The sequence below is a fragment of the Haliotis rubra genome, unplaced genomic scaffold, assembly GCF_003918875.1.
Source record: "Haliotis rubra isolate DU_JTF1 unplaced genomic scaffold, ASM391887v1 Scf166, whole genome shotgun sequence".
Classification (NCBI taxonomy): Eukaryota; Metazoa; Mollusca; class Gastropoda; order Lepetellida; family Haliotidae; genus Haliotis; species Haliotis rubra.
The window spans coordinates 943612-955447 of NW_025765625.1; the positions used below are offsets into that span (position 1 = coordinate 943612).

The following is an 11836-nucleotide window of genomic DNA, read 5'->3' on the forward strand; positions in this document are numbered from 1 at the left end:
CAAGGAGTACACGCGCGGTGGCAATATGGCGGTTTTGGTCGGAAAGGAAAACATGTGTCGTGTAATTAGTTTGACAAATGCTGTGTACTGCAGAAAGCCAGACCTTACTTATTTGATATAATGAGTAGTTATTTACAATGTCAACAATCCCGCTTGGAATTTCTAGTCATGGTTAGTCTCCATAATGGCAGCGAGTCAGCTTTGTGACAAAGGGAAGAGACACAGATCCTAGACGTTTGCGACTTTGAAGAGCATTTAATTGGTATCCGCCTAATATATGTGATATAATGAGTCATTATTTATAATCTCTACACTTCCGCTTGGAATTTTAAGTTTTGGCAAGTCTTCATATGACAGCGAGTCATCTTTGTGGCAAATAGAAGCGACACAGGTCCTACGCGTTTGAAGTTGTCCATGGCCTAGATTTTCGAAGCTCTCTTAGCGCTAAGATAGTCGTAAGTTAATGGTAATGCATGGCATCGCTAAGAGAGCTTCGAAAATCTAGGCCCATGTCCGTAACCCGCCTGATGTGTGTTGTTTAAAAGGTAGGGAATCATGACCTGGAATTCTTTCCACCAGGTATAAAATAAGGATAGTGGTTGACGACAGACATCCTGTGCAAGATTGTTAATGTCTGCAAAACAAAACACCAAACCATATCAAATAGTTAGCACGTGAAACACGCTGCAGCACAACACACGTGTTCTGAGTGTCATTCCTTGACACTATTAGGAAGGTCGATAAAGCCTTGAGGATTATTCATTTCTGTCTATTTTACTGATTCTGCTAATGATGTAGACGTGAAGTACTTTTTTCATTGTTAACCCGTAAAGATCCGGGTTAGAATTTGTCTTCAGCAACCCATGCTTGTGGTAACAGGTGACTGACGGGATCGGGGTGAGTGAGTGAGTTTAGTTTTACGCCGCACTCAGCAATATTCCAGCTATATGGCGGCGGTCTGTAAATAATCCAGTCTGCACCAGACAATCCAGTGATCAACAGCATGAGCATCGATCTGCGCAATTGGGAACCGATGACATGTGTCAACCAAGTCAGCGAAACTGACCACCCGATCCCGTTAGTCGCCTCTTACGACAAGATAGTCGCCTTTTTATGGCAAGCACATGGGTTGCTGAAGACCTATTCTACCCCGGATCTTCACGGGTCGACGGGATCGGGTGGTCAGGCTCGTTGACTTGGTTGACACGTCATCATATCCCAATTGCGTAGATGCTTATGATGTTGATCACTGTATTGTCACCTTTTGCGTGAAATACACCAACACAAATCCGTCTCGAGTACCTTACACACTGATGTCTTCGAGTTAATTCCGAGCTAGGATTCAAACACTTTTAAGACTAAATCCTTTGTCAATGACTGTGATAATCCGGTTCTATTTACTTTACACCATCAAATCGAATATCTACGCTTCAACAGCTCGTCTTAATCACACAATGTCTTTATTATTCAAAACATGAATTAACTCAGTTTAACGAGGTTTTTGTGCTCCAAGTACCATCCGGGATTCGAACCCTCATTGTCAGAGTGAGCACACAAAGTCAGCCATCTAACCCACTCAGCCGCTGAGAAACTCTAATCCCGAATATTACATATGATACACTTGACTTGTTTCCAAATAGTACTGTGTATACATATATTTTTGTAATTTTTATGAATGTTATAACTAACTTTCATTAATCACGTGGTTATACTAAGTTCATTTCATTTTAATTACAAATGGGCACTCTCTCTTCACAAATTTCTTTACTCTTAATATTAATTCCGTCCAAAGGCACATTTTCAGGCCTAAAGATCAATATCTCACAACAGCATTTCAGGTATTATGCATAATAACCGATTGTACATTAAAAGCGTAAACATATTATCCTTCTCTGAATTCGAGTACCGCCTCCGTGGTGTAGTGGTTAGAGCGTCCGCCCGGAGAGCGGAAGGTCGCGGATTCGATCCCCGGCCGCGTCATACCAAAAGACGTTAAAATATGGTACTTGTTGGTCCCTGTCTGGCGCTCGGCATTAATGGGTACAACAAGGACTGGTCGGCTCGGAGTCAGTATGATGTGGGGTATTCATGCTTCACTGCGGCATGGTATCTCAGTGAGCAAGCACTATAAAACCAGCTTAATTATGGGCTAGTACAAGCAGCCGCACATACACACACATGCACGTCGTCATATGGGCGAAATATTCTTAAGTACGACGTTAAACCCCATTTCACCTCACCTCACCCTCACCTCACCTGAATTCGATTTGCGGTGTCATGGACAGAAATTGTATGGCAACACTATCTGGTTCTCACGATAGCTTCAGAGTGTTATATTGCATATAACTTCCTCCCCAGCTGAACGATACACCTGGACAGATGGCGCTACGTGCACGTGCGCGTTCGACTCCAACAGGACGGATTGCGGCTGCTGCATCGACCACGACTCCGTCAACGTCGTCCAGTGTGGAGAGGTCAACCCTTTTCTGTGTGTGCCTGCTGACCGGCTGTGGCTCTGCTCCAGGTCCACTAAGGGTACGTTTGTTTGTTTGTTTATTTGTTTGTTGTTTACCGCCGCACTCACCAATATTCCAGCTATATGACGGAAGTCTGTAAATAATCAAGTCTGGACCAGACAGTCCTGTGACTGACATCAAGAGCATCGATCTACACGGGATACGATGACATGTATCAACCAAGACAGCGAGCCTGACCACCTGATCCCGTTAGTCGTCTCTTACGACAAGCACATGTTGCAGAAGATTAGTTCTATCTCTGATCTTCACGGGTTCAGGGTACGTGTCCAGATGGACGTGATTCATGTTTTGTGATGGTTTTCAAAGTTCCATTGGTATGACGCAGAATGAGTGAGTGGGTTGGTAGGTGAGTGGGTATAATTTTACATCGCTTTTAGCAATGGTACAGTGTTATCACGACCGGGGACACCATAAAACCAGTTTCACATGTGAGGCATCGTCTTTAGCGATCGCACCAACCAGTAGGCTACCCTACTACCATTCAAGGCTTGTTAGTTAACTGTTGGATAACTACAGTTTTAATTCGGTGGTACCGCCATATAGCTGGAATATTGCTGAGTGCGTCGTAAAACTAAACTCACTCACTCAATTCGGTGGTGACCCGTGAAGGTCCGGGTTAGAATGTGCCTTCAGTAACCCATGCTTGTCGTAAGTGGCGACTAACGGGATCGGGTGGTCAGGCTCACTGACTTGGTTGACACGTGTCATCGGTTCCTAATTGTGCAGATCGATGCTCATGCTGTTGATCACTGGATTGTCTGGTGCAGACTGGATTATTTACAGACCGCTGCCATATAGCTGTAATATTGCTGAGTGCGGCGTAAAACTAAATTCACTCACTCAATTCGGTGGTGGGTTTTGTAGTATGGATGTGGACAAGGGTGTGCGCTGTACATTTCTTTTACGAGATAGGATATTCGCCATTCCAATCCCTGGATTGTCTGGTTCGGATTAATTCAGATTATTTAAAGAAAGATGTCCTACAACTGCAATGTTGCTGAATGCATCGTTTCACATAAAAAACGCATTTAACCTCGCATACTAAACTAGCCGACCAATGAATGTGTGAGTGAGGGTGTATGGTTTTAGCAATATTCCAGCAGCATCACGGCGGGGGACACCAGAAATGGGGTTCATGCATTGTACCCATGTGGGCAATCGAACCCGGGCTTTCGGTGTGACGAGCGAACGCTTTAACCACTAAGCTACCCTACCGCCACCGACCAACGAAGATGTAGCACACTAAAAGTAGATAGTGCAGGCTGTTCTGCCTGTACGTTCGAATCAAATCCACACGCTTTTAATCAGTATCGGTTGGTCTGAGTCATAGGCACTGTAGCTCACATCAACACCAAAGCCTAAAGCCTTCCTCTTCATGTTTTCTTTGCGTCAGGCTGAAATCCTCGTAAAATTACGTTTTACTCGTTGTTGATTCGACTTGGGGCCGGATAACAATTAAAGTAGTATGATTAACAACATATCACGTACGCTTACGGATATTGTACGTTCAGGTCATTCTGAATAAATACTTTAATCTACAACCTTTGGAGTAAATCTGATTAAACGTGCTCTCTTTGACAGGGAGATTTGTCTATTCAGTTTATTTTCAACAGGACATACCGATATTAACAACTTTATGACTTTAATGGCGAGATGAAAAACAGAAATTCCTTCCTAATCCACGAAACTAGTTCGAATTTCAGTTTCTTTTATCAAGTTCTGGGAAATTAAACCGTTTTTCCAAATTCTTCCCGTTGTCCCAATTGTATGGAAAAAAATAATTTCTTTAGAAACAAGTTCTCCGATTTCTCATTTGTGCGCCTTGGTTTTGTTAGATCTTGCTGCAAATTATCTGCCTTTTTGCTTTAATTATTTTCATTGTATATTTTTCTTTGGGTCAACAGAGGTAAACGGTTTGGTGGCGGCTCCTAGTGGTGATGTGAGGAGCTGTTGCCATTATGTCTGTCGATCAATCGCTTTGCACTGGGTCATATTGAAAAGGACAGCCAATATCTGGACGTGGAACTGTTTCGGATATAAGCACTGCGAATTGGACCGGTTTTTCGACAATTTCAACACAATAAACACGAAGCAGAAAACAAACTATCTCGCTGTTCCGCACAATTGGGGATAGTTTTTACAAAGAAGAGCGCCAAGCTGTCGCACTTCTCTCCTGATGAAAACCATTGGGCGGAATTGTGCAACTATCGCTTTTCTGATCAATCTGGAGTCTTCTCGATCAAGTTTTTTGTCTCTCTTTTACGTGATTATGTCACAAAACATGCCTCGCAGAATATCTGCTCTCGATCAGACGTTCAGAATACGTGATAGTTTCAGAGTGGAAAGTGGAAAGTTGACTCTTTGCTGCGGTAGCAATAGCGAAAGATTTCATGTCGATCGAGCTGAAAATGTCCAATTGCAGACAAATAAATATTGTTTAGGAGTCAGGAATATGATACGCGTACAGAAATAACAGGCGCAACTAACTGGCTGGAAATATACGTGAAGTGACGTAACCAGACCCCAGTACACAGTAGGCACGTACGTGTCGCAGGTTCACTCTTACTATTGTCCCAGACAAATCTTGGCTGGTGAGTATGGTTTTACGCAGCTTTTAGCAATATTGCAGTAATTTCACTGCGGGGGACACCAGAAACGGGTTTTACTCATTGTACCCATTGTGGGGAATCGAACCCGGTCCTTCAGCGTGACGAGCGGACGCTTTAACCACTATGCTACCTCACCGCCACGTACGTATGCGAGATGGGCTTTCAGATCCGTACCTTTTGTGACCGCTGTGTGTTGGTGCCACTGTTCAGTAATTTGGTAAAAGCTGAACAAGTCTACAGACTCTGTCTCCTAATTCTCACAGCTAATGATTGTTACAATTTGCACATGCTTCCTGCTTTTAGTTTCATTCCCATCATATTTCGTGAAGTCTTTTAAAAACTTAAATATATGTTGTCACGAAAATATGTTACGTGTTTTGGGGACATAAGATGATACAGAAAAGGGGCTCGGGGAAGGGGGGGCAGCAATGATAGCGTCCCAGGAGCCTAATCTCAGGGCCCGTCACGCCACCACCCGTCCCGGCCCCTTATTAGTTGAATTAGTCAAGAAAGTATTTTTTGCTGATTTGTTAATAGGTGCTTGTTTTGTATTTTTGATCGTATCGGCTCGGAGTTCTGGAGCCGTATTGACTCTAATTGTTATCCCTGGGCTTGAACGTGATTTAGTGACAGAGGGATTGCTGGTGTCTGGGCGTTATGAGACCTTGTGGGCTGGTAGTGTAGATGAGGGGTTAGATTGATGACAGTTGTTCTTTAGGGATCGTGATGTGATGACATTCAGTCTGTGGGTGATGTATTGTACACTTTTGGTCCTGAGTCATCGTTCAATAATTACTTTGTATCAGTGAGGTACAGATTCGTATTGGGGTTATTGACGATTTTCTACATTTTCTGCTTGGCGATTATGTGTGGTGTATATTTATGGACATAATAAATACCAGAGGGCACTAGTGAAGTGCCACATACATATTTGTCACGTGTTTTTCAGGATTCACTAAACGGAGCTATGTTAATGGTGTCAGTGGGGAGAGCTACGAGTGTGACGCCAGTCAGAAATACAGGTACGTCACAAGCAGTAGGATACGTAGTAGACGTAGTACGTCACATAGAGTAGGATACGTAGTAGACGAGTATGTCACATGCATTAACCACATACGTCACATGGAGTATGTCATGAGCAGAATGTTACATGCAATACACACCGTACGTTGCATGCAACAGATACAGAATGTCACTTGACTTACATAGAGTGCATTACAGCAGTAGACTGAGTACGTCAAACGACAGTAGACTCAGTTCGTCAGATGCAGTTGACCGCAGACGTCACATTACCCTGCAGTAGACAACGTACGTCACATGCTGTGGACCGGGTACGTCACACGCAGTAGACAGCGTACGTCACATACTGTGGACCGGGTACGTCACACGCAGTAGACAACGTACGTCACATGCTGTAGACCGGGTACGTCACACGCAGTAGACAACGTACGTCACATGCTGTGGACCGAGTTGTCACCGCAGTACGTACACACATGCTGTAGACCGGGTACGTCACACGCAGTAGACAGCGTACGTCACATGCTGTGGACCGGTACGTCACGCAGTAGACAACGTACGTTACATGCTGTGTTACGTCACACGCAGTAGACAGGGTACGTCACACGCAGTAGACAACGTACGTCACATGCTGTGGACCGGGTACGTCACACGCAGTAGACTAAATGACATACGAGTAACGTTACGTTGGGGAAATAATCTGGACGTCACGTGGGGGTAGTAAACGGTGTGCCTCATCTGCAGTAGACTGTACGTGTACGTCAAAACTGTCATGGGGCAGAAAACTCAATGTGATGTATTTTTCATCATTCTTAAGAAAGTAAGCATCACTGCAAAAAAAATGTCCAGCTATACTAACTTGTATATGTCTTGTTTAGATGAGATATACAACAACAACAACAACAGCAATAACATAAATAACGATACTATTTTCAGCCGCCAACCAAACTCCCAGACATCGTGCTTCAAGCAGTCAGCTGACGGCTTCAGAGGTAGTCGACTAACTATTTTCTTCACGTGATTTGTTCAACATAACAGTGGAAAGTATTACTAGTCAAGTATAACAAATAACAAAAATGGTATCCTGAACTGAAACAGTTCCCAAACTGTATGTCTTGAAGATGCGACAGAAAAATGACGTCCCATCCTTCTTGTATGTGTGAGTGCGTGGGTAGGTGAGAGAGTGAGTGAATACTGAAGTCAATTATATTTAGAAATAATCAACTTTCATTACTATCAGTTCTTTTTGAATAAGCAACTTATTGACTGAATAAGCAAAGATACAACGAAATTTGAAATATGGATATCGTGCGTGCGAGCGAGCGAGCGAGCGAGCGTGCGTGCGTGAGTACGTGGGTGATTTAATCTTTCATTGCATCAGCAAATTTTCAGCTAAATCTCTTTAAATTGCATGATACCAATCAAATACTTACTGGCTTGTCATAGAAAGCTCAACTGGCTTATTTATCTTGGGTTATCCGTAGTTACCGTGTTGAGCAACTAGTTGAATTTGGAAATGAATTACCTTTATTTGCACGGTAACATAACATCAATATGACAGTCCCTACTTAAATATCAAAGTATTTTACTCTGACTTGTTTTCTTGGTAACTTTAATTCACAGGAATCCATCCAATCGTTGGTGTAATAGTAGGGAAGGACTCAGCAACTCACACCCTGTATGGAGTTTCCAGTACCGGAACTGCTCACATTATCAGCGAGGATGCCGGGAAATCGTGGTATACGATCCGAGAAAGTGTTTTCCTAAGAGCAACTTCTGCTGCCTCGTATACATCCGCCACTCTCACATGAATACTCCGTGTCATAAATCATAATTAAACCTTCATTTTTGACACTTATACACAAAGGACCTTTAATTGGATAAAAAATGTCTCGATTTTGTTTAAAAGACAATAAATTAACTCCAGCTTCTGGCCGGAATATGTTATTTTTCAAAGGTGAAATGAGTCACATTCTTGAACATAATGGTGGTTTGGGAATATCCAGATCTTCATCTTGAATAATTTTATTACATGATCTTTCTTTAGTTAAATTATCTGAAATTATCACGACATCTGAATTTTACGATTGTAACTTTAGGTTTTGTGTGTTGGATTGTTGTTTATCGCCGCACTCAGAAATATTCCAGTCTAAGTAAACTTGGGCTCAGTATTATTCGTTACACTGCTATATTGAGTCTAACAAAACCTAGTACAAGGTCGCGTCAGCTAACCTTTTGGACTGACCAATCAGAACACAGCTTACCAAATCGCGAAAGTTAACATACGCACATACCGTTTGAACCTTTACCTAAAAATCGAACGATTCCGAATGCTATTTTCCGCACGATCGCTTCCGAGTGATACACGCAATGAGTAAACAGTCGCTGAAAATAGCGTTTTTGTCAATATTCAAGGATGTCATCTTGCGAAAATATAAGCAAATAGTAACCTTGTCATTAGAAAACCATAAGCGTATATACTGCAGGTGAAATATCTGTGTTTTATGCGGTTTTTCGTTGTTTGATAGATCAGTGTCAGCGACCAGGGAAGAGAAAATCCAAAAATCGTTTTGTAAGTCCCGCCGAACCCTAACATGAAGTCGTTGTCTGATTGGTTAAATCAGTTCGGCCGTCTCGCGTTTGATTGGACGGTCAAAGGTCGCTCAAAGGTTAGCTGACGCGACCTTCTACAAGGTTTTCTTAGACTCAGTATAGCAGTGTAACGAAGAATACTGAGCCTATGTTTATTTAGACTGGAAATATTCCAGCTATAATGGAATTTGAACCAAACAATCCAGTGATCAACAGCAAGAGCATCAACCTACGCAAGTGGGATACAATGACATGTGTCAACCAAAGGAGCCTGACCTCCAGATCCCGTTAGTCGCCACTTACGACAATCATTGGTTGCTAAAACTTCATTCTGACAGGGACCTTCACAGGTAACTATGTATATCACAAGCTGAAAGTTCCAACAAAAAGTTGAAATATTTTTATTTCAGAAACTTTTGATATATCCATTTCATTGCACACGAAACATATCTTGAAAGCCTACTCATAAACGGTTACAATCATAACAAGGTACAAATGATGGTATTTTGGGTCCGATAAGTTTGGTACGTACAAAGAGCTGACCAGCTTTAATAAACATCAAATTCTGAAGGATCGAGGAGAACACATTTTCGCGATTTCATGTTTGGTCATATTTAGGTGTTTTATTGTTACTAAGGCAACTGATACAAATTTGAAGCAGAGGTTTCCGTTTTATGTTACAATCATGGATCCCACTATGGAACTGATGGATTCTTCACCTACAAGGAGACAGTGCACGTGTAGTTAGGTGGTGTCCCCGCTGGTAGATTGTGCCCCCCCTGGTAGATTGTGCCGCTACTAATAGAATGTACGCCTATTTTATACATTTAAGCTCCAATAGAGAGCCCGTCGATTTACAGCGTTAGTGAGTATGTTTGTTTATCGCCGCTGGCGATAGATTTAAATAGCTGTGTTCTAGTGATACATAATTTACCTCTTGATAGACTGTTGTCTACTGATAGTGTGTCTAGTAATAGATAGTGGATCTCTTGAAAGAGTTGGCGCCTACTGATACATAGTGCACGTCTTGATACTGTATGTCCACTGGAGTTGAGTTGAGTTGAGTTGGGTTTTGCGTCACATCGGCATTATTCCAGCCATATAGTGAAGAGAACAAGTTTGCATTAATAAACATTGTAAGTACTCGGAATGAGTTTTATTTCAAAAACATATATTCATTACATTGTCATTTAAAAGCAGAAAAAATCATAGCATCAAATTTAAAGGCAGGCAATTTGTTAGTCACATTTCACAGTTACAATTTATGATAGTTACATTTCACTGGAGGATAGTCCGTCTAATGACAGATGGTTTACCTTTTGATGGAGAGTGCCTACTGAGAGGGCGTATAGGGACGGATAGTACACAACTTCATAGAGTAGTGTTTCTAGTGATAGATTGTTTACCTCTTAATAGAACGTGTCCACTGGAGGATAGTGCGTTTAGTGATAGATAGTGCGCCCATTGACAGAGCGTGTGACTTGATAGATAGTGCACCTGTTGACAGAGCGTGCCCACAGGAGGATAGTGCGTCTCGTGATAGATAGTGCACCCATTGACAGAGTGTGTGCCTACTTGTAGATTGTTCGCCCATTTATGGAGCGTGCGTCTAGTGATAAATTTGCAACACATGTTTTACATAGGATTACATTTTCACAGTTTTATTAAAGGTCACATGCAACGTAAAACACAACTTTGCAGATTCTGATACCTTTCGGTATGGACTTACCGAAACAAAGCGTCAAAAATGCAAATTCAACTTATAAAGTTGAAAAATAACGCGATGAAAAAAAACGCGCGAAATCGGAGTTCAAACGTTTCACTAATTTTCCCCAGACTTTTCTGGGGAATACGGGTTTCAACAGCTGGGCTGCGCTCATAGCACGTGCGCAGTGAAATAGGTTCGCGCAACTTGGAAGCGGGCTGTCTGGTGAATACTCGGTGAAGGTTTTGGTGTGAGCTATTTTCATAATGTTTTGTTGATATCTCACAGGCGCGAGCTTTTTTATATGTTATGACAGTAAATAAACTGTTTATATAATTTCATTGGTCTATTTCACCACACGTTCTTTTTACCGAGTCACTTTCTCAGTTCGATACTTAAAAGCAATGTCATTATTTAGCGTTGACACAATTTCTAACTGTGATATAGATATGTCGCTGTCACAGACAAAACTCAATGTCTTGTTTTATTGACACCTGTGTGTCTGCCTGCCTGTCTGCTAATGACAATATTCAATACACAACTGCGATCACTGACCACATGCAATTTGAACTTAACACCAATCAGGCTATACACCATAAACAAAACGCATTGATTTATGGCCCGAGTTCGGTCTCTGTCACATTATGTAATTACACAGACAGGCAGGTGTGATACTTGAACACATGACATGTTATGATGTCTGTTGATTGCAAAATGTTATACACAAAAAATGAGCATGTATTTACAAAACCCAACATCTCTATATATACACACACAATGAGCCGTGAAGGCGGCATCTGCTAATGAACCAGCCGTTACACTTGAGTGCACACCCACCCGCTCTGACTGGGTTCGGTGTCCCGGCTGCTTCGTTTCGAGGGAGGTAAACCCAAGTACAAAATATTGCACTTTTGATTTGCGATTATACGCTTATAATTTTGTTTATTTGTTTTTTTTCATAATCAGCAATGCATATTATATGTCATGAAGAAGTGATAATTGTGTTTTAATTATGTTTGATTTTTGGGTTGCATGTGACCTTTAAGTAAAGATTCTATATAGACCGAAGGGACTCAACCCACCACAGTACAAGAACCTGTACTTTACTCGGAAAAGCAGGGACGGGTGGTGGTAAAGCATTAATGAAGGATCAGCCAAGGATCGTAAGGATAGTATAGCATCATTAATTGTCGTTACCAACTGGTGGACTGAATCTGGTCGGAGAGCAATTTTAGTTTTTATACAAAATATGAAGTGTAATGTTTAAGTCCGGTTTAGAAAGTGCTCGCTATGTATGTATATCCAGGGGGGCGCTGCAGGCTTGATGATGTATATCAAAGTGAACGATAAGATGAATGGGAAGATTTATGTGTAAC

At 41.9% G+C, this 11836-nt stretch overlaps 1 protein-coding gene across 1 annotated transcript; it reads left to right on the forward strand.

Annotated features, from left to right (window-relative positions):
• Positions 1 to 2366: 2366 nt before the first annotated feature.
• Positions 2367 to 8094, forward strand: LOC124272091. The gene is made up of 4 exons (XM_046707238.1): positions 2367 to 2535; positions 6096 to 6168; positions 7100 to 7155; positions 7787 to 8094. Exons 1-4 carry the CDS (start codon positions 2380 to 2382, stop codon positions 7808 to 7810), a joined length of 309 nt encoding a protein of 102 aa, XP_046563194.1. The 5' UTR covers positions 2367 to 2379; the 3' UTR covers positions 7811 to 8094.
• The last annotated feature ends 3742 nt before the right edge of the window (positions 8095 to 11836 follow it).